Source organism: Muscardinus avellanarius, assembly GCF_963383645.1.
Source record: "Muscardinus avellanarius genome assembly, chromosome: 4".
NCBI lineage: Eukaryota > Metazoa > Chordata > Mammalia > Rodentia > Gliridae > Muscardinus > Muscardinus avellanarius.
Window position 1 is genome coordinate 18014999 of NC_137789.1, and position 23668 is coordinate 18038666.

Sequence of the window (23668 nt, forward strand, 5' to 3'; positions counted from 1 at the left end):
GCTTCTAGGCTTTGACCTTTGCCTGACTTTGACCTGCATCTGGACCACAGTGGAGTTTGATCATCAAACTACAGGGTGATAAAGGGCCTCCACCTCCTACCAATTCCTCAATTCATTCTCTATTGACAAACACCTGATACTTTCACTGCCTGAAAGCTTTTTGTAACCAAAAAAAACCCCTTGTACAGCCCACCCTTCAGTACCCACCTCTGCCAGTGGACCTTCCACTCAGCCTTCAATTCCCAGGGCTCCTGTCACCTTCTCCAAGCAGCTTTCCCTGATTCTCTCTAAATTCCCAAAATACTTTGCTTATAACTTTCTCAGAGAACTCATCATGTCCTGCCTTGAGACATTTTGGTGATGTACACTAGAACAAGGAAGGTGGTCATCTTCAAAATTTAGTCTAATCCAGCTGGGCGTGGTGGTGCACACTTGTAGTCCCCGTGCTCGGGAGGCAGAGCCAGGAGGATCGCGCAGGTTCGAAGCCAGCTGTGCCAGATTAAGAGACCCTGTTTCCAAATTTAAAAAAAGTACAAAAATAGATCTGGGAGTGTAGCCAGGAAGTAGAAGGGTTTCCAGGAACCCCAGTACCACCAAAAAAAAAGAAAATGGTCTGATCCAAAGTTGGCAGAGCGCCTGCCAGAGCACATTTTAATGCCAATACACTCATGATGAGGAAGTCCTAAAGGAAGGAGGCACAGCTGGTGTCCATCCAGATGCTCTACAGTATGAGAAGCTGCTGCAGAACCGGGATTACTTTGCTCTTTAAACCAGAAAAAAATGAGGGGGAGGAATGTAATCCTAGAGCCTCAAATCTCAGAAATGCTGCCATTCAGAAAAGGGGACAGGTTCTCTGTGCGAGAACCTGTAGTGTAGTGGGATGAGAGACTTCAGCTCAACATAGGGATAATCTTCATAACAGTCAGAACTTCTCAGCAATGTAATGGGATTTCCTAGAAATAATGACCTCCTCATCACTGGAAATAACCATCATGCCCCAAGAACCCTGTATTGTGGAGGAGATGGAGAGGGATTCCTGCCCCAGTTGGAAGTTGGACTAGGTGTCCTCTGAGTCGCCCTCTAACTATAACATTCTGAGTCCTTGAATCCAAGGCTGCTTCCTACTGTCTTCTACCTATCAATGGCCTTGTTCACAATAGATGTTCAAGAATCCTTCAGTGAATTAGTGAATGGTTATATAATGGACAAATGGGAGACTTTTATGGCTTGTAGATAGCTCCTTTAGGTGGAGGCAGTAAGAAGCAATAAATTCGACTGACCCCAGGAAGTAACAGCCCTTTCCATTTCTCTTACCACTGTCCCCTCACTTGCCCAGCCTTCCCCACAGTGTTAGAGGCCTGAGGGGAGTGAGGACAGCCTGGCTCAAGCAAAGGAGTTACTTAAGGCCACAGAGAAAAATCTCACTGTTAGGTGATGTGCGGCAGGTGCTACTGCTGCTTCCCAGCTCACTTTGCATGGCGCAAGGCCCACAGGCAAGATGAGATGCGAAAAACCCCAAATAAATCTCCTGATAAACCTCCTCAAGGCATGTAGATCATGGTGGAGTGCCAGACAGTGGACTACCAGGACTCTGGGATGCCTCTCGGACAGAATGCTAGGGCCCTCCATGCCCTGATCCCCCTGTTAATGGAAGATGGTTTGGGTTCTAGCAGGTGTGTGTGTTACAGTCTATCTGTCTCAATATCATCTGCTTACAGCCCTCTCTCTGTTATGGTTAGAAACAGAATGCTCCCTGAAAGAACACAGGTATTGATGTTCAGGGTTGATATAATTAAATCATGGGGGCTACAATCTCATCAGTGAATAAATCCATTGTAATGGATTTATTGGGTGGTAACCCAGGCAGGTGGCTAAATAAGGTGGTCACTGGGGGTGTGGTCTTAGGGACTATGCATGTGTCCTTGAATCCTCTCACTTGTGCTCTCTGCTTCTGGCTTCAGTGGTATGAGAATAAAACCCTTACTGACTCCCCCCCCCCATCTCTGTCTCCTGTTACAACCCAACCTGACATGGACTGAACCACTGAAATCTCCAGATTTATAAGCAAATAAATCTTCCTTTCTCTAAGTTGTAGTAGTCAGTTGTTTTGAATTACAGCAGTGAGAATACTGACTGAAACATTCCCTTCTCCCCCCATGTTGAATTTATTTGGGGCACACTAATTTTCAGGGGAAAAAACAAACTAGCAGAAAAGTTGTATTAAAATTCCCAAGGGGAATTTTTCCTTTTAAAATCTTTTGTCTCTATCCCTAAGAGTCATTTAGGGACACCAAAGTGTTTTCATCTTCCAAGTAAAAGGAACAGGGACAGGCAATATGAGCTCTGATCTTCTGTCTAAAGATCCACATGTCCCACAGTCATGACCCTTGGCTGTAATCCAGCATAAAAACCTAGTGATGAACTGTTCATCTGAGACTGAGAGTCCTTTACGAGCTATTATAGAGCCTCTCTCACAAACAGGTGGCTGCCTGAGTGTCAGAGCAAAGTCCCAGGCAACATGCCAGGTCCCAAAATATCTTCTACACCGCTTGTCATTGTGCCGGAAATTGAAACACTAAGAATGTTTGGCTCTCGGTGACATTTCATTCCTCAAGAGTCACATTCTTCAAGTGCTCATAGGAAAGATAATATAACTCCACCAGGACCTAGGCCTTAGCACAGGACTTGGCTGACATTCAGCTATGGGTTAAGGGATATACTATATTATATATGTGTTTATCTATTATATTGAGTGGCTGATAACAACAGACAAGGAAGAGAAGAACCAGGAAAGACATTTCCAAGACAAACTTTGTCATCTCCCCTTCAGAGTTGGCATGACCACTGGAAAAAAACATTCCCTTACTCTCCACACTCTTGCTTGGCATATAACGTAGGGGTTCTTTCCTTTCAGAACTCTTTGGAAGAGAGTGCTAACTTGTTCCTCTGCCTCCATCTCCACCCTCCCAGGCACATACGTTCCCTCATATCCTGCTCCCTGGAAGAAGTGTCCATTTCTCAGACTGGTGAGACAGATGTTTTCCTCTATTGCATTGGTCTCTCTCCCTGTGCTGAGCACTGTGAAGTGGCTAATGATCCCACGTGGCCTCCCTTCTCTCTACTTTGGGCCAGTGTGGCTTCAACACAAGACTTTCCCTTCCCATTGTTATCCTCCATGTGGAGGGCAAAGTTGGATAAGGCACCAGGCTAGACCAGGCAGTGTTGTCTGTTTCTGTTCTGTCGGGGGTAGAATACCCTTAGTGGAGCTTAGGAAGGGTCTGTGTGGCAGACCCCAAGGACAGGCCTTGAGGTCTATACTCACAGGCAACTTTTTGAGACTCTGTTTTTGAGACTCTCAATGGCTCTCCCATGCTCCAAATCACATTTTCTGATCCACATTACAGTCAACAAGACTGACATATTTGATTCCTTTCTCTCTCTTATTCCTATTTCTCTATCTATCGTCAACTAGGAGGGGAAAGCGTTGTGATTAATGACCACCCATATGAATTTCACCCCGAGAGAGAACACTAACATCTGCTTCATTTAAAAATCCAACTAAAAATGGCAATCCATTAAGACGTCAATTGAAGCATATGCTTCACATCCCCGTATGTGATTAGTAATAGACCTACTGTCACTCATGACTTGCTTCCAAGAAGCATCGATTCTCTTGAGAATCTCCCAAGCTCCTCTGTACCAGTAATCTCAAGTTCTAGCCTGTTGACTTCAAACTCACCAGCCCAAACTCACCCTTCTGACTCTTCATCCCTAAGCATGCTGAGCTGCCTAGAGTCCCCATGCCTAGAATCTTTCCCACCTCCCCTATCACTATCACCACCAATAGCACACTCACCGAGATTTTGATGATCTTGTCAAAAAGATGCACCTGGGGCCCAATGAAGTCGAACACAAAGTACTGTAAAACATGAAGTTCACTTGAGAATTGACCTCAGCCTCTTATCTAAGAGCCCCACTCCTTCCTCTTCTAGCCAACCACCACCTACTCCTCAGGGCCATTCCTATATCATCAAATGGCCAGCCCCTACTGAAGGTCATTTAGGTTACTTCATCTGTTTTTTTTTTTTTTAATCCTCATTCTTTTTTTAAATTTTATTATTGATGCATTATAGTCATATATCTTAATGGAATGCAACATGGTAGAGGCATACATGCACTCATCACCCATTTAGCCCTTTCTCAATTCCCACCCCATTTGCTTCAACTTTTTAATACCCCACAAACACATGCTTACAGAGGATACACATTTGTATTCCTCTCAAGTTGTCGTGAGGACTGCAGTTGCTGGGTCATGGATTATGTGCATACAAATTTTTAATAGCATTAAAATTTTCTTCCAAGGAGGCTAAGCCATTTTATATTTCCACTGGCAGCATATGAAACTAGTCATTTCTCCATACTCTTGCCAATTCTTGATAGTATCAGTTTTTTGTTGTTATTGTTCTTTATTGGGTTTTTTTTTATTTACTTTGATTTTGGCTTATAATCACAGTAAAATTATATCTTACTGTGGGTTTTGTAGTTGTTGTTTTTGGTACTAAGTATTGAAGTCAGGGGCATTCTACCTCTGAGCTACTTCCCCCAGCCTTTTTTATTTTTTGTTTCGAACCAAGGTCTGTCTAAGATGCTGAGAGTGTTGATAAAGCTGGCCTTGAACCTGGGTCTTTCTGTCTCAGGCTCCCAAGTACTGGAAGTACAGGCATTTCCCATGATACCTGTTCTTGTTATGGTTTTAACTTGATTAAAATATCAATTTTTCAGGATTTTTCCATTTCAAACATCCCTATGAAGATAAAATTTCCAGGATTGACCAGAGAGAAGAGAGAATTTTTAAAAAGATTGTAGAAATGAAAGATTTTTAATATTAAAAATGATTAAATTTCAGAGTTGAAGAAATAAGACTAAAAACTAAAGAACATAAAAGACATTGTCTAAATTCATATTATGAGTTATTTCTGGGTTTTGGGACCAAATGTTAGATCTACTAAAGTTACCACAGAACACCAGGCGTGGTGGCACACACTTGTAATCCCAGCATTCAGTAGGCAGAGACAGGAGGATCACAATTCCTGGATAGCCTCAGCTACTTAGCGAGGCCCTTCGCTACTCAGTGAGACCATTTAAAAAGAAAATAAAATAAAGATACTAAAATTACCACACAAGAGACTAGATAAATAATGGACATTTCATCTGACTTTTGAGTCAAATTTCTCCCAAATCCAAAATTTATTATTTCAAGATGCAGAAAACGGGGCTGGAGTCTTTTTGTGGTTGGTTGTATGCTTGGGAACTGATAGGGGTCAGGGAACAGGACTGGGAAGCCATTGTCCCTTAAATTATTTTCTTTGGTTTGAGCTACAGAGTAGAGGAATAGCATGTTAGAGATGGATGTACCTAACTGAGGGGGCATAGAGAAGAAGAGGAAAATTTCCTAATGTATATGATGTACATTCACAAACATATCAAAGTCAATCACTGAGCCAAACATGAGAAGGAGGGAGGGGATGGAATGGGGAGAGAACTGGGGAAGGGTTAAATGAGTGATGTGTGCATGTATGCATTTACCATCTTGTACCCCACTAAGATGTATAACCATAATGCATCAATAAAAAAGAAAACTGACCAGTAACAGCTTTCCTTCTGTTTTTTTCTCAAAACAGGAAAACAAAAAACATCATAACTATAATAAGAGGTTCTCAAGATGATGGTCCCTAGATATCAGTGAAAGGTGATGTTATATTCGCTGTCTTATGCTTAATAAGAAAATATGTATGACATTTCAGGGAACACTTTACATAAAATACATATTCAAACGTTAAAGAGTCTTGGTGTATAAAATTGATGTGAAAAAATTCCCTTTTCTGAAACTCCTTGTTCTCTGATAAGGCTGAATATTTGAGAGGTGGTGGGTTCTTTTGAGCTGATAAGTCAGTTCCAAGCGTTTTTGCTTTCTGCTCTGGTTCTTGTGTTCCATACTTGACTGCCCCAAGTGGGTTCCCTAGACCTCTGGACCACACACATTGTTCTAGCTGGGAAATATTCCCCAGCTGCTACTAACTAGTTTCTTCAACAGCTGACCTTTGTGCTTGAAAATTAGGGTGAAAAGTTCACCTTCTATGCTTTTCAATTTCCTACTGATTATACTTGGGCCCAGTTCTATGTCATTTCCATCCAGTACTTGTACACAGAATTATAATAATTAACAAGTCCATAAGAGATTTACAGTTGTATAAGCATTTTCATGCACACAATCTGAAATCACCTCTGTGCTAAAAGATGTTTTGAGGATGAGGGGGTTGAGCAGGAAGGAGAAACTTCTGACTTTCAAGGCTCAAGGGAATGATTAAAAAAAAAAGGAATTAATAGGCCAAGTGGGATTTGGGTATTTTCTGTTAATGTCACTATGTTCTCAGTGCCTTTCTTTTTAATTACCTCTCCCATTAGGATAATAGTTAAGACTTTGCTGCACTTTTAGATAATTCAGGGTGTCAAAGTGTCTACAGGAAAACAAGTTTCCCAGGTGCATTGTTAGTTGGAGTATAAATTGTTACCACTTTTGGAAGGCAATTTGGTGATATCAAAATTATAAATGCACATATCCTGTGGTCCAGTTATGCTATATAAATATTATTATAAGCAGTAGCAAAATGCTGAAAAGAATATACACTGGTTTAGTAAATTATGGTCCATCAAGACAATGGAAAATTCTTTAGCCATGAGGGAAAAGATTGGTCTATATGTCCAGCTATGAACTAATCTTCAAGATACAATGTTTTATGAACACAGCTAGGCAGGCCCAGAACAGTATGTACAGAATACTACCATTTTGATACAATATTTATTTGTATTCTTGTATACTCTTGGAATATTTCTGGAAGATACTGAAATATTAAGATAAATATAAGTATAAATAATAAGATAGCCTAGTAAAAAGGACTATCTCTAGGGATGAGGTCTAGGGACTGAAGGAATTAAAGATAGAGGAAAACAGATTTTTATACTATATATTATTTTATATTGTCATTTATTTTGCTATAAGCTATTCTTTATTTTGAACAAAGAATTATTATGTTTAATATTTAGGAGCTTTTTTATTTGAGGTTTTTCTTCACAATTCCTACACAGCTTAGAAAAATGCAGCCATTTTGCTTTCCAATGTAACATGTGTATTTCAAGATCAGCAATTAAATTTACAATGCCACTGCCATGCAAAAAAGAATGTGTATCTTCTCACTAACCAACATTCAATGTTTGTTAAATAAAAATCTAAAGTTTATCATGGGGGCATGATAAACTCTATGAAAAGTAAGATGGATCTATGAAAAAACTAGTGATGACTTTCAAATCAGGAAGAATTCCTGTCCCTCCTTTCCTTCCTTGTTTGGTTCATACCATATGGGCTGGGTTCCTATGATGCCACGGAGAGCTTGCTATGAACTGAGGTTAGCAATTGGGAAGGCACAGCAAGGGCTCAGTATTTCCACTTGACTAAAGAACCCTGTGGTGGAGAGGACGTGAGTCCAGGGGACGTTGGCGATCTCTGTGACTTACTTCATTGTAAAACGGGCTGTTGGTTCCTTCCTTCACTGTGCTCTGCTTCTTCTCCTCCCCAATCTCAATGGTCACAACTGGGTCAATGTTCTCGCCCACCAGCTGGCGGGCCTCGATGATGGTTATGGCGATCTACAACACAGAGCAGTGTGTGGCCATTCTGGGCATTGCTGTTCAATCACGTGGCGGGGCGGAGGGGGGGCGGGTCTGGGGAAGGCTGGGCAGAAAGAGACAATCACTTACTTGGTAGTTTTGGGATCTGATCTCTCCATCGTGGATCTTAGTCAATAGTTTTGATCTATTAAAGGGAAGTTTAATATATCATTTTCATCAAGTAAGAACATGCCTTAGATCCATAAGTCATGATATTTTCCCAAGTATTTATAAGTGCTCTCATTCATATTATATTACACATACTCTCTACATCTCTGAAGAGATACGAAAAATGGACATTAACCTCTCTTTGACAGTTTACCCATCCTGAAATGGAATTAATAATAGCGCTTACCACACAAGGTAACTGCTAGAATTAAGCGAAATATTGCATATTCAAATTTAACCCAGTGCCTGGCAAGAACAAATGTTAGCACTTTTTATAAACAAGATTGTCTATACTATTTATACTTTATTCTATAGAACTAGAAACTGAAATGCCTCAGAAGGTCAGTGGCTGAACTGGGTTAAAATAAGGATCTCCCAACCCCCTGCTGATTCTAGACACAGTACTGCTTTACCATTTCTAGTACACATAATGGCTCTGAGTTTTGTGATGGCTTCTGAAAGCACTGGCAAAGGAGAAAATGGAGGGGGGACAACCAAGAAGCCATCTCACTGAAATCTCACATTCCAGGAGACGTCATTGATCTTGACTGTCACAGGTAATTGAAAACAAGTGTGCAACACCTGGGCTCATAGAGAGTGAATAATAGTAGAAAAAACGAAGGGTCCTTGTTTTCACAGAGCAGCATCAGGTGGGAAATGAACTGAGCTAGAGTTCCTATTAAATGTGTGCTCTTGGTTTCTAACGACACCATGTGACTTCATTCCATTCCTACGCACTATTACTGAGTACCATAGAGAATATAGTAAGCTAGGAAAAATCTCAAGGCTTTAGAGTCAGACTGATCTAAGTTCTAATATTGTTTTTCATGGAAATCATAATTCCTACCACATAGGGCTACTCTGAGAGATAAAGGACATGATGCTTATGAGAAGAGGTATATATTGTTTAATATGTCCATCAAGAAAGTGACAAATTCCTATGGATTATTCACTACGCAAAAGCCTGGTGCTGGTCTCAGTTAAGATGAATAAACTATCGTCTTGAACCCTGTAGAGCTAACAATATCCAGGGGAGTGAGAATCAAAGTGTGTAGGGAAAAGAGCTAATACAAGTAAGTGTTGAATGTGCCATAATATTACAGTTCGGATTTAATATGCCCCCAAAGTCTCATGTGTTAAAGGCACGTCCTAAAGCAGGAAGGTTCAGAGGTGGGACATGGCTGTAGGAGGCTGCTCACTGGGACTGGGGCTCTGGGGACTCTATATGCCTGATCCCATCTTTTCACTCCGTCTGCTTCCTGCTGCCATGACTGTCATGTGGGCATGCCATGTGCCCTGTCACTGAGTCTCTGCCTTGGAGATAGACAACCCCAGACTGAAACCTCTGATACCGTGAGCCCCAATAAACCTTTCTTCCTCTAAGTCATGCTCATCAGGCATTTAAAAGTTAACTGAAACCCACGGGGTGGGGATGTGATAGAAGAGCTGTACAAAGAAAATTCCTGAAAGTTGGTAAGCAGTAAAGATGTCACTGAATAGGTCAGAGTTGAACTAAGCATTGGTGGGCAGATGGAATTTCACTTGCCAGAGAGTGCTCTGCCCAAGGAGAAAGAAAGAGACTGCTACTCCTTATTTGTCTTTTCCCTGACTCCTTCCATTCAGTTCTATTATCCTAGTAAAATCAATAAGTTATGCCTTGAAATAACTGGAGGCCCGAGTCAGAGGCTGGGGGGAAGGGTAGTAGTCAGGATATAGCATGGGGGAAGAATGTATGGTGGTGCACATGTGCACACAAGTTGAGTTATTCTTTTCAGTATCACCTCTGAGCTATCAGCTTCTCCAGTTTCTACCTGTATTCAGTTCCCTTTCCCTGTCCCCATATATACTGCCATCTTGTCCCGTCTCAGAACAACTCAGGATCTTCTACATAGAGAGGCATGAATTGGCCTTATTGATAGTGACAGCTCTGAGATAAACAAGAAAAGAAGGACATGATAAATTCTTGCGAGTAAGAAATTGACATGGACAAATACGGCAGACAGAAAGTACTGGCAGCCACAATTATATTGACTTCTCTGTATCCGAGTCTATTGTCCTGGAGTCTGTAGCCTCCTCCAACTCTGACACCAGTTGACCTTGTAACTTGCCAATACAGTGCAGCAGAAATGACTTTGGACTGTTTCAAGCCTATACCTCAAGAGACCTCATGTGCTTTCACTTTGTTAGAACACTGCCAATGCCACCATTGGAGTACGTTTGAACAGAGGTGCCAGAAGGTCTGATGCCATGTGATGGGAATGCCAGAAGTTACAGCTGTGGCAATACTAGACCAGCCAAACTCAAAACTAAAATCAGTAGAGCTGCCAAATGACCACAGACACAGGAGTGATGCATCTGATAGCTCTCTGTCAATGTCTGGTGACACAGCATGCAGATCAGCTTAATTTGAATTTGTATTGATAGTATAAAAACCACCTCCCCATTTGGGAAAACATGGACCTGAGACAACTGGTATTTTGATAAATTAAAAAGCAGACAAGGGACAGCTCCTGAATCTCTGCTCTTGCTGTCATACCTGAATTGTGATGGGCATGAACATCTTAACTCAGGGGATTTAAGATCTGAAGCTGATAGAAACGAGATTCTGGTATGCTGAAGGCTAACCAGTATCAAGAAGCCAGCAGTCAGAAAGAAAACTGAGTGGACACAGAACTCTTTCTTGATGCCTTCGTCCTCTGGCTCCCTCCACACTTTAGTCAGGCCTTTTCCTGTCCTCCCAGATCCTGCAGGGGTGCCTGGCAAGGGGGAGCTGCTCAGTAAGTGTGCTGCCACACACATCAACACTGTACCTTCTCTTTGGAGGAGCTGAGGGGGCAGGAGTGATGGAAGCATCCTCACGAATCAAATCTCCTCCTGGTCCTTCCTGGTAAGAGGTTCCCTCCAGTGGCATTTCTGCCTCACTTTGACCATCTAGAGGAGCAAGTAGAGGAAGAGTCCTGTTAAATTGAGCCATGGTGGCAATCGAGCCTCCCCGGTGTCCAGAACCATGCAAGACATCTTAGAAATACAAGGAAGCCAGAGGACATTCTCTGCCACCACAAAACTTAACATCCTATTGGCAGAAATGCCAGGCACATACCTTAGTTTTTCTTTTAAAAAAATGCATTTTATATGTGTTTTCCCAAAATAACACATATATTGGATGGTCTTGTGGAAAGAGAACTGCAGATAAATATAAAGATGTGTTTTCGAGTCACAGTGGAACCTGAGACAAGTCACTGAGTCTCTCTGAGCCTCATCAACTAAGTTTAAAGTATAAAGAATCACTTGGGAAGCTCTTAAAATATAGACTCTGAGCCAGGCATGGTGGTTAATGCCATTAATCCTAGTGCTTGGAAGGTTGATACAGGAGGATAGCAGGTTCAAAGCCAGCCTCTGCAATTTAGCAAGGCTCTCAGCAGCCTAGCAAGACCATGTTTCCAAATAAGAAATAAAATTGGGCTGAGGTATAGCTCAGAGGTAGAATGCCTATAGGTTCAATCCATAGTGCAAAAAGGAAGGAAGGGAGGAAGGGGGGGAGGGAGGAAGGAAGGAAGGAAGGAAGGAAGGAAGGAAGGAAGGAAGGAAGGAAGGAAGGAAGGAAAGAAGGCTCTGATTCAGAAGGTCTGGGCAGGCCCAGCGTCCTGCATTTCTAGCAGCAGCTCCCTGGTGAGGCTATTCATGAGTCCGCCAGGCAGTTTTGAATAGCAAAGTGGCATGCTCTGAAAAAGCAGTGGGTCCTAATCCCTGAAGTCTGTCAACGTTGCCTTATTTGGAAAGTGTCTCTGTGGATACTATTAATTTTAGGATTTTGAGATGAGATTATCTTGGCAAAACCAGGTAGGCCCCAGCTGAAATCATATGTATCCTCACAAGAGGAAAGGAGAGGAATGTTTTACACAGAATAAAAAGGCAGCAACCCGACCCTGGAAACAGAAACGCTGCCACAAACCCAGGAAAGCCACAGCGTTCAGAATGTGGAAGAGACAAGAAACAGACTTTCTAGAGAGAGTGGGACCCTTGACTGATTTCAGGCATGTGGCCTCCATATCTGAGAAAAAATAACTGGGGTTAAGCTATCAAGTTATTTACCTTAGGAAGGGTATGTTTCCTAAGAAGCCCTGGAAAATTAATATACACACACTTAGAAAACTTAATGGGCAGCAGTTATACTCTTTAGACGCTTTGCCTCCGAACTCTGGATTCCAGTTTAATTCTTTGGAAACATTGCTCAGATGTCAAGATAGTTTAAATTCCCAAAGTGATGCTAATATGCAACAAAGCTTAAGAACCACTTTTCAACCAAGGTTTTGGCAGAAAAAAAAAAAAAAAAAGAGGAGCTGGGCCTCCCAAATACACCAAGAGACTCTGTATGGTATGGTTCCAGGATCTGAATCTGAAAGGTTTGGGTTCAAATATCAGCCCTCCTGCTCCCTAGTTTTATGATTGGAGCAAGTTACTCAGCATCCCTCATTTCTGCTTTTGTTTTACTCTATATAGCAAGGCAAAGTCAATGCCCTCTACCCCACGAGGTTGTCAGGAGAATTAAACAAAATACACAAAGCCCCAGCACCATGACTGCCAGATGTGGGTGCCGAGGGGGCTGAAGCCTGTGAGTTCCAAGTCGGGTGATTTGAGCAAGCCATATAGGATTTTTTGACACTCTTTTATTCCCTGAAAAGTGAAAGAATTGGGCCAAACATAGTTTTAATACTTTTTAAAGCAATGGAACACTTCTGTAAGTGTAATTTTATAGTGAACTTCAATATGTATGACATAAATCAACTTGTACCAAGCTGTTCTGTGTACCATGGGCTGGAATGGGGACAGTGAGCCTCCCACAGGCCCTGGGGAGCCTCCCACAGGCCCTGGCCAGCACCCTCCTCTGAAGGCATTTCTCAGAACTTCAGGGCTCCATGGGACTTCAGTATAAACAGATCAATTTAAGGGGTGGGGATTGGGAAGGGCTAATTGTATGTCTATACATACATGCACACATCACCCAGTTAAGTCTACACATACATGCACACATCACCCATTATGATGTATGAATAGAATGCACCAATAAAAAATTTTAAAAACAGGTCAATTTAATAATTTCTAAGATAACTGTCAACTTCAATGTATTTGGTCCTGGTCTATCAACTGCAGCAAACAGCCCAGATGAGATCATGCAGTGCACACCCAAGGAGCTCATGTGCTCAGGCCTGGCCTCAGGAGGTGCTCAGCAGTGACAGAGAGGACTGCAGAAAGAACGATCGTGCTTTTAAGGAAACTAAAGCCAAGGCCACCACCAGAGACACAGAAGGAATGCTGCTGCTGGCTTGAGCTTCTTAAAGCAAGATAAGAGAGCTACTGGCTCCCCAGCTCGATTACAAGGGTTTCAAGGACAAGGACCTACTGTCATCTACTCAGGTTTCCACTGAACCTTCTCAGGCACCTTATATAAGCTGGAGAGTATGCTAGGTTAGATGCTCAGGATGCAGGAATGAACGCATCATGGACTCCTTTATCTAAGGGTTTATATTCTGGAGGGTAAGGGAAACCCAGAGGTAGAAAGCTCGGCAGCTAAAGCTTCTTTTATAGCTTTCATTTATTCATTCATTCATTGATTACTGCCAGTTCTCTTTAACCTGCTCACCATGAAACATATGAGGCAATCTTCTAAAAAATATACCATCACAATGAATATACCGACATCATGTCACTTCCTTCTTAAAACTCCTCAAAGACTTTCTATTGTACTTAGGAAAAATATCCAAAGTCCAGACATGACTCAAATGCCTGTTCCTCCTGACTTCCACCTCCTCCTCGTGTCCACCTGGCCCTCCTCCCTCACTGCTCTCCAGACACAGCCCTGTTCCCCATGCTTGCAGCCTAACCAGCTCTCTCCTGTCTCAAGACTCTTCTTCCTGGGTGAGCATCCCTCCACCTGAGCTCTCTGCTCTCTGCCTGCACCGCTCATCTTGAAGTTTTAGTTCAAATGTCACCTCCTCAGAGAACCCCTTTCTGACCTCACAGACCATTGCTATTTCAATGCACCAGGAATCAACAGTCACCCCAAAAGTCTCCATTTCTTCCCACTGTCCATTTTCTTCACAGCACTTTACTCAAGTCACAATGCAGCTCCTTCGGCCAGGGTCCCAAAGCAAACAGATGGCACATCCAGAAAAGGATGATCTGAGGGCTTTTTATGAAGGTGTGGGTGTAGGAAAACTACAAAAGCTCATGCAGCTATCTGGGGCTACCAGCAGCTAAGCCAAGTGAGGAGAGAGGGAAGGAGGGGGAGAACCCCAATGCAGAGGAACTTGGGGTACATCAGTCTCCCCATGAGGACCTATCCACTTCCTTCAGTAGAGAGACACAACCATCTGGGCCCTGAGCTCCCTTCTCTCCCTCCTTAGGCCTCCTACTGACCCCATTGGCCAGATACAACCCGGAGTCAATGGCTCAGGGACCTGGATCCTGCAGCCACAGAGCTCAGCCTTCTGGAACAAAAGAGAGGTGGTGGAGAGAGTGGAGAATAAAGCTGGAGGGCAAACAGAAGAGCTCATCTCATGGCTGCCCTCCCTCCAGACTATCCAATGTCCGCCATTGTATACCCAGGACCCGGCCCCAGACCTGACCCTTGGCAGACATTCCGTTAACATTTGTTGAACAAGTGAATGAGTGGATGATCATGGGAGGTGCTCAGTAACTAGTGTTGGTAACTAATCAGTGGATGGGTTAGGGTGATAAGAATTTTAGGAGCATGATGCAGCCACAATGCCTCAAAAGACACTGACAAAAGAGGCAGAAACTTTGAGAATCTTCCAACATTTCACCCAGAAAAGTTCTAATTTTTTAGGCCAAGCCAAGAAAAGAAAACCAAAGTCTCCAGTCAGTCACCTGTGTTTGTTGGCCTCCTACCTACCTGTGGATGGTCCCTCCCAGTGAGACCGAAGCCATTTACTTTCCAGGAGGGGCCTGATTCCTCCCTGCCCTGTTTGCTTTGTGGGCTGAAGGCTGTACTTAGAATGAGCCACAGGAGCCAGCTCCTCTGAATGCCTGTGGTTGACTGTGCTCACTCCCCATCCCTTTGCCAGTAAGGACTCATCTGCTGACCTCCTGGTGAGGTAGGAAAGCCCAGGTGCTGGTGTGACTGACCAGGGCTCAGGAACCAGCTTCTCCACTTGCAAGTTGTGTGACATGGGGCAAGTTACTCACAGTCTCTATAAAAGTTGTAAAATAAAATATACTGCTCAGGGTCATAAATAATGTGTCAAGTAACAAACAATGGAAACTTACTAATGACATAATCTTACTTTTCATAAAGTTCCTGAGAGAAGGGACTGTGCCTTATGTGCCTTACTCAACCTTGTGTATTCAGGATCTAATTTTAAGGACAACAGGAATAACCTCAAAGTTTGTTCTGTCTGCTCTCTGTACTTTTATTAGTCTTTAAGTCTTATCCCCACTGGAAATGTAATGCTCTTCCCTAACCATTCAAGAGTGGCTCTTTTCTTTTTTGAGGGGAGAGTACTGGAGATTGGATGCAGAGATGTTTTACCTCTGAGCTATTCTCTCAGCCCTATTTTATTTTGAAACAGGGTCTCACTAAGTTACCTCACAATGGCCTCAAGCCTGAGGTCCTCCTATCTTAGCCCCCAAGGGTGACTCTTAAATCACTCTTACCAACACCTGAGTATAGATGAGTTTCTTCATATTTTTCTCTATGAATAAGTCTTACCCGAGAACAGAGTAGAGTTAGGTGACATAGGCCACAGGTCACCTTGCAGTGAACAGTAGTGAAGGAGCCTTTCCCTCAAGAAGACTAGAGGAGTAAAGATTAACCACACCCACTGTGTGGCTTTGGTCTAAGAGCGGTCCACAAAGCTTCCTTGAACTGGCTGTTACTAGGGCCACTGAGCAGGCCACTGAGCAGGAGACATCTCCAATAGTCCTGCATCTTGGACCTGTCCACTTGGAAGCCATTGGTCCAATGTGATTCCATCAACATTCCAATGCCAAGCCTGGCCTCCTGTGGCATAGTTCCTTGTAACTCAAAGCTTTACTCTTCCAGAGGAGGAAGTACCCATTCTAAAGGGGAGAAAGCCTGAACCTGGGTTTATATCCCAAAGCCACTGCTTCCTGAATACACCTCATGCTCAAAAGAAGCTCTTTGCTCTTGAAATTCTTCACTTCTTAACAGTGGCTTTGTCTTTGTGTCTTTTCCTGGGCTCTGACTTACTCTCTTCATCTCTGTAACCTCCTTTGCAGTAACCATATCTACTGGTAAGAGGATGGAGGGGTAAAGTGAGACAAGGCACAGCGAACCTCCCTCATGGTAGCTGCAATCCTCATTTCAAAATCTCACTCAATTCTCCCCGCTGCTGTGCGAGATCGGCCCAGAACCCGTGCCATAGCCATTTGACAAAGGGAGAATCTGAGATGTGGAACTACTGAGTGACTTATCCAAGGTCACGGAGCAAATTAGGACAGAAATGGGGCTTGAACCTTATCTCATTGCTCATGCCCCCCCCCATGGCCCAGCAGGTGCCCACCCAGCCCTGTGTGGCAGTGCTGAGACCTTGGGTGATCATGCTCAGGCCCACACCGTGAAGAGCCAGCAAGTGGCACCGCTGGCCCTCAGTCCCTGGGTGGAGAGCCACATTCTCAGCCAAGGAGGGGTCCCCCTTGGGAGGCCCTGAGGCTCAGGGTCGTGCTCTCGCTCCACACCTCACCTTGTGCAGCCTTGTTGGCTAGGATTAGCCCCTTCTCTGCTTTAGTTTTCTTCTTCTTCTTCAGCTTCAGCCCAAACATACCTTTTCTGAAAAGAAGAAGGAAAATTAAACACACCATAATGGAAGCATCCAGTCATTCAGATGTGTCAGGAGAAAGCACACACACACACACACACACACACACACACACACACACTCATGGTTCTGGCTGAGTAGCCTCCTCATCCACCAGGATGGGGACAGAAGACAGGTGCCAGGAAACCTGCCAACTCTCCAGGTGGCTCTGCTTTTGCAGAAATGATCATACCTAGACGAGGCAACTGGGGATGCTAATGTATGAGCTGGTGTTTCTCCCTCTTACGTGGCTCACCTGCACCAGGCACTGTGCAAGGCACCCAAAAGGAACATCATTTAGCGGGCGTGGTGGTGCACACTTGTAATCCCTGCACTTGAGAGGCTGAGACAAAAGGATCATGCAGGTTCGAAGCCAGCCTTCGCTACTTAGTGAGGCTCTCAGCAACTTAGTGAGACCCTATTTCCAAATAAAATATAAAATAGATCTGGTAGTATAGACCGGAGGTAAAAAGTTCCTGGGTTCCACCCCCAGTACCACACACACAAAAAAAGGAACATCATTTGAACATCACAGCCACCCTCTTCTGCCCATCTGAGCCCAAATCCAGAGAGACTGGGGACAGCTTTTTTTTTTTTTTTTGGTGGTACTGGGGTTCCTGGAAGCCGTTCTTCCTCCGGGCTACACTCCCAGACCTATTTTATATTTTTGAAACAGGGTCTCTTACACCAGCACGGCTGGCTTCGAACCTGCACGATCTTCCTGTCTCCGCCTCCCAAGCGCGGGGATTACAAGCGTGCGCCACCACGCCCGGATGGGGACAGCTTCTAAGGTCACACAGCTCCTAGGCATCTGAGCTGTCACCGACGCCAAGTTCTGCCCTACTTCAGAGTCCAGCCTCTAAGCATTGGGCAGCCTGAACCAACCATTCCTCCTCTCATAGACAGGTACCCCTGACCCTCTGAAACCAAGATAACTGGACCCTGCTGCCCAAGAGAATGTGCTAGGGAAGCTTTGTTTGTTGTTTCTGTTTTGTGGTACTGGGAATTGTTCTACCTCTGAGCTATACTCCCAGCCCTATTTTATATTTTATTTTGAAACAGGGCCTCATCTAAAAGTTGCTGAGGCTAAAATTGAACCTGGAATCCTCCTGTCTCAGCCTACCAAGTACTGGGATTAGAGGTGTGCACTGCTATGCCGGGCTGCTAAGGAAGCCTTTAAAAATACTGATGTATCGAACCATCTTCAGAAATGTTTAGTTGATCTAGGCCAGAGCCAGGATTGAGAAGCACTGGTCTAGGCACAACTAGGGCCCTGACAGAAGAAGCCAGAGACACCTCTCAGGGATGCTCCAGAGACTTACAGCCAGCTCTAGTCACTCATCAAGATGTGCCTCATGTGACCCAGCAGGAAAAGCCTTGTCCATCAGAACGGACTTCTCCACAGCAGTAGAGAAGGCATGGCTCACCACCCTGAACATCATGCCACCAGCAGATAGGACACCACACAGTGGATCAATGGCCCGGGACTCAACCCAGGAGCCTGTGAGAACCCAGCCCTAAAACTGAGGGCAGGGTAACGTAGATGAGATATTTTTTCCCACTTAATACAAAGATAGGTCTTATCCAATCCACAACATGACATTAAAATAGGAAACTATGTCAAGTGTAAAGCATGCCATAAATCATTACAATATTGGCAACTAGAGAAGGTGACTTTAAATGTTTTTGTACCTGTATTGAGCTATGGAACATCATTTTACATTTGGATACATATGATTTCCTAGGGTCCCATAATAAACCATGTGGTAGATATTATTATTTTTTCCTTTCTTACAAATGAGACTGGGGCCAGGGGGCCTTGCCTGATAAGTCTCTAAGGCAGCTGCCAGCACACCTGCCCTCTCCAGTTTGTTGAGAATTCCAGCAAGGGAACCCAGAAAGACGAATCTTTCTGTCTTAGGATCTGTTATATCTCCTCCCAAGGTGTCCCCAAGATAAGTCAAGAAAGACACAGAAATACCCATACCAACCTGGTCTCCTCAGGGTGAAAGCTACCATGACTCCGATATCTGTATCCAAACAACAAGAGCATCAAACAAGTTGTGGTTAGTCTGGCTTCAGCCCATCTGCTCAGGGTGCCGGTGCTCTGTGTTGAACCACGGGACCTGCACCGCCCTGGAGGCAGCCAGCTCTGCACCTAGAAAGAGGAGCTGGGCCACTGGTACTTAGGTTGTATCTAACCGCTTTCTAACTACGTCACTGGGGCTGGCCATGGGCTTCTGTGAGCACCAGGATCTTCTGCCCAAAGCCAGAGTGTCCACGTGGTTTCTAGGCCGTGTCACCAGATTCCCCTTCTAGAATAACCTTTTTTACCTTCTGTCCAGACCAGAATCAGCTCAGGCCAAATGGCCAAGCACTGGGTTAGCTGTCAACGGCTGAGCAGCACTGGTCCATGCCACCCACTCCCATTTAAGAGTACACAGGATGCAGGTCACCTGTGTACCGCACCTCCCAACCCATGGCCACAAGGCCAAGTGTGGAGAAACAAAACATAAGGAAAACTTTTGGCTTAGTTATGAATGTATATATGAAGATTCTTACAACATTTAAAAAAATTAAACTATGCTTATTCCATATTTCACAAAATTTCTTTATGAGAAATATATGTGTATGCAATCAGGTCTTTCTTAAAATCAAAACAAATCAAAATGTTTCTTTGAGTAGAAGGTTATCCATAGAGCCTTGGATAAATTTCCAATTCCAGTTGCCTTCCAGAAAATGCCATCTTAAGAATATCCTGTATATACACTCATTTTTTTTTCCTTCTTTTTTAAAATTTTCTTGTGGTATTGGGGATGGAATCCAGGGATATTCTACCTCTGAATGACACTCCCAGCCCTATTTTTTTTATTTTTGGTGATACTGGGGTTCCTGGAAACCCTTCTACCTCTGGATTACACTCCCAGACCTATTTTATACTTTTTTAAAAAATTTGGAAACAGGGTCTCTTAAACCAGCGAGGCTGGCTTCAAACCTACACGATCCTCCTGTCTCTGCCTCCCAAGTATGAGGATTACAAGCATGCGCCGCCACGCCCAGCACTTATTTTTTTATTTTGAAGCAGAGTCTCACTAACCTGCTGAGGGTCTAAGTTGCTGAGGTTGGCCTTGAACCTCCAATCCTCCTGTCCCAACCTCCCAAATACTGGGATTATAGTTAGATAGGCACCACCATGCCTGGCTATCGACACTCATTTCTATGACTGAAAATATTTAAGCCAAAAAACTAAATAGGGAAACAGCTATGACATCAATTTTATAGGAAATTGTTAGAATATAAATCCATGTGATACCCTGTCATGTCAAGGTTCTGAAATATTTCTCTCTCCTCATGGTCTCCCAATAGGAATTTACCCATTCACTGTCTTGTTCCTCTAGTGTTCTGCATTGGCTGCACTTTAAACTTACAAGAAGATAATTTTCTAAGACGGTTCCCCACATTCTGGCTGGATCCCATCCCAGAGACTGAGTTCACTGGTCAATGATGGGACCTGGGCACAGAAGTCTTTGAAACTCCCCAGTGACTCTGATGTGAATCAAGGTCGCAAACCCCTGTGATTAAGTAGTCAATGCCAAGGGACCCTTGTCCCAGAGAGAAGGTTGATATTGTTAAAAGGAAGTTTAGCCAGGGGCATGGTGGTGCACACCTGTAATTTTAGTATTTGGGAAGCTGAGACAGCAAGATTGCAGGTTTAAGGACAGCCTCAACAACCTAGCAAGACTCTCAGAGATCTAGTGAGATCCTGTTTCAGAAAAGAGAAAGAGAGAGAGAGAACAAGGAAAGGGCTGGGGTGGAGCTTGGAAGTAGAATGCATTTGGGTTGAATCCCTAGTAACACAAAATAAGTAATAAATATGAAGTTTAAAATATAATTTCTTAAAAAAGAATGGTCAAATGTATTGCATTCAGAATAATTGGTCGAGGTACTTGGGAAGGCAGCAACAGTTATAACCTCACCTCCAATCCCCTTCCACTCAACTCCCATCCGTATGATTGGCTCACAGCATGGGCTGCTCTCACTACTTAAGGATAATATCTACCCAGCCTTGGAGAAAGAGAATTCTCGGGTTTAAGAGAAGATGGTTGCTCTTTTTGGGGATCAAAAGGTCCCCAGTCAGGCAAATGGAAGCTAAGGAAGCATCAACACATCATATGTGACTGGGCTGGTTAGATACAAATGGCGAAATGAAGAGATGGTTCACATTCTTCTCTTGGGAAGGGGTAAGGTCCAAGGTTTTCATGTGGCCTTTCTTTTTGGAGTCTCCCTGCCATGGAACACTAGTATTCTACTTTCTACTCCTGCTGCTGAGTGGAAGCAAGCCATCAAGGTAGGGCCCCACTTCCCTGCACCTGGATGGGTGGGCCCATCTGGTTCTGAAGGAAGTATTAGAAAACCTCTGGACTCCAGTCCAATCTAGCTTACCCACAGTGGAGGTCATATTGTGATCTCTGTTGGATGTCTAGTCTATTTTCCAATGGGTTCTGAGTGTATGAGGTAAAGAGAGGTGTGGCCACAGCCTCAGGAACACCTAGACCCTGACTTTGTTATAAGGTTTTGCTCCAGCTGGGCTTGGTGGCGCACGCTTGTAATCACAGTAATGAACCAAAGGTGCTCGCTCTCATCTCTCCTATCCAACAGTACGCCAGATCCCTCACCACTCCAGTGAAATTTGATAAGTTAAATTACCAAGTCAATTTGGCAGCCTTTGTTGAATCAAGGTTAATATGTGAAAATCAACTGTGCTTATTTATACCAAAAACCAAGAGTTAAAATTATAAAGTATAATTGCAATGGCATCAGAAACTAAGGAATAAATCTGAGAAATATGAGAAATACAGAAATTACAAAAAATAAATGGAGGGATAGTCCATACTCATGGGTTAGAAAATGCAATGTTGGAAAGGTGTCAAACCTCCCTCATGTGATTTAGAGATTGCTATTTCCTTTATTTACTTTGTGAAAAATTTCAAGTCATTTATTTGTGGGTTTTCTGTGTGCATGTTATGCTTCCACAAAAATTTAATTTTTAAGCCAGACGTGGTGGCGCACGCTTGTAATCCCAGCATTTGGGAGGCTGAGACAGGAGGATCACAGGTCTGCGGTCAGCCTCAGCTACTGAGTGAGGCCCTTCGCAACTCAGTGAGACCCTGTTTCAAAATAAAGAATAAAAAATAGGGCTGAAGTAGTAGCTTGGAGATAGAATGCCCATGGGTTCCATCCTCAGTACCACACAAAAAATTAATTTTTAAAAAGCATAGATTTGGGAATCAAAAAATGTAAGGATTAGTTGAACCACCTGCTAATTATGTAACCTTGAGCAAATCCTTAACCTCTGGACCTAAGTTTCTTTATCTATAAAATAAAGCACAGTGTAGGCCTCTGTGTCAGGGCTGTTGTGAAGATCAAATGTGATAATAGAGGCGATTTACTCAATTTAGTGTAAATACTAAAGCTTGCTATCCTACAAATGCTAGTTGAACTAGAAAATAGGATCCATGTTCTGTGCATGTCCGTGGGGCTCTCTGCCATGCGGCCTCAGCTATCTACCAGTCCAGCACTGGAGCCCAAAGAACAGCTCCTTCTGAAGCATGGCATTCTCTTTCCTTCAAGTCTTCCCCACTCCAGGCCTTCTGTGGAAGGTGACTTCCCCCATCTCTGCCTGTCAGGACCCATATTTTTCTTTTGGCCCAGTTCAACTATATCCTTTATTATAACTCCTCTGGCATTGTGAGGAGTAAGCCACTCATTTCTCAGACTCCATTGCTCCAATATTACTTTATTTATTTGTGTGTGTGAGTGTGTGTGTGTGTGTGTGTGTGTGTGTGTTCATGTATGTGTGTTTACTGGGGCATTCTACATTCAAGCAACACACCCAGTCCTATTTCACTTTTTATTTTGAATCAGGGTCTTGCTAGGTTACTGAGGCTGGTCTCAAACTTGTGATCCTCCTCTCTCCACCTCCCAAGTACTGGGATTACAGGCATGTGCCACCACACCTGGCAGCCTATCTGTATTACAGCATTCATCACATGGGCATGGGAATCACTTGACCAAACAGCACCCTCCTTCATTAGACGCTGAGCTTTCAAAGGCCACAACCACGCCTAGTTTATCACACTCTCTGTGTCTAGCACAGCGCATAGCACATAACAGGGCTCATGGGATGTTAGGTTATGGGTAGATAACTGGTCAGGTGGCATACACAGATAGAGAGCTCCGCAAAGGTTCAGCAGAATTTTTTTTGGTCCTAATAACAAATATATCATGCAAGACAGAAAAGAGGTAAAGTCCTTCCGAGATTGATAGTACAAGCAGAAAATAATAATCTAAAATGTCCGTGGCTGAGCCGCTCCCTAGTACTCACCTTGAAGCTTGGGAAACAGAGGAAATTTTCTACTCTGGGGCCTGGCCAACCATTTGTACTCTGTTAAATGGTGCGTCCGCTCTCGCTGTCACCCAGCCTCAGCCTCCGTCCATTCTTTAAAATCATTTCCTTTTCTAACACATCCTTCTTCCCTTTCTTAAGCATGACTGAGTATCTTTTATCAGTTGGCCATTTTTCTCCTTTATGGCCACTCAACAAAAGTATATAGAGCCTCTGTGTTCCAAGCACTGCACCAGGCCCTGGTTCACAACGATGAATCTAGCAGGGTCCTTAGCATAGAGGCCCTCCAAGTGTGTCTGGGATGCAGACGTCCACAAGGTTATAAACCCAACACATAGAGTGCTTTTGAAGAAGAGAAGAAAAAATAATTTGTACATGCCCAGAAGGGTAAAGGAAGGCATTCAGAGGAGGTGACAGGTGACACTAGTTGGGTCTTAAAAGAGGAATAAGATGCTGGGAAGCAGAGAAGAGGTGGTCGGGGAGGATGAACACATATTGAATGCCTACTGCGTGTCCGATTCCTTTACCTGTA

At 43.7% G+C, this 23668-nt stretch overlaps 1 protein-coding gene across 1 annotated transcript in view; it reads right to left on the minus strand.

The window, feature by feature from the left end:
- The window catches only part of FER1L6 (fer-1 like family member 6), a gene marked incomplete at its 3' end in the record, with an annotated part of 145779 nt that extends 127026 nt beyond the window's left edge, over nt 1–18753 (minus strand). The window contains exons 1-6 of the mRNA XM_080694720.1: nt 18722–18753; nt 16617–16702; nt 10704–10824; nt 7816–7870; nt 7573–7704; nt 3857–3919 (exon numbers count right to left, since the gene is read on the minus strand). Of these exons, the coding sequence (XP_080550846.1) occupies nt 3857–3919; nt 7573–7704; nt 7816–7870; nt 10704–10824; nt 16617–16695 (450 nt within the window). The 5' untranslated portion in view covers nt 16696–16702; nt 18722–18753. The remainder of the gene's footprint in view (nt 1–3856; nt 3920–7572; nt 7705–7815; nt 7871–10703; nt 10825–16616; nt 16703–18721) is intronic.
- Nucleotides 18754–23668: the final 4915 nt, after the last annotated feature.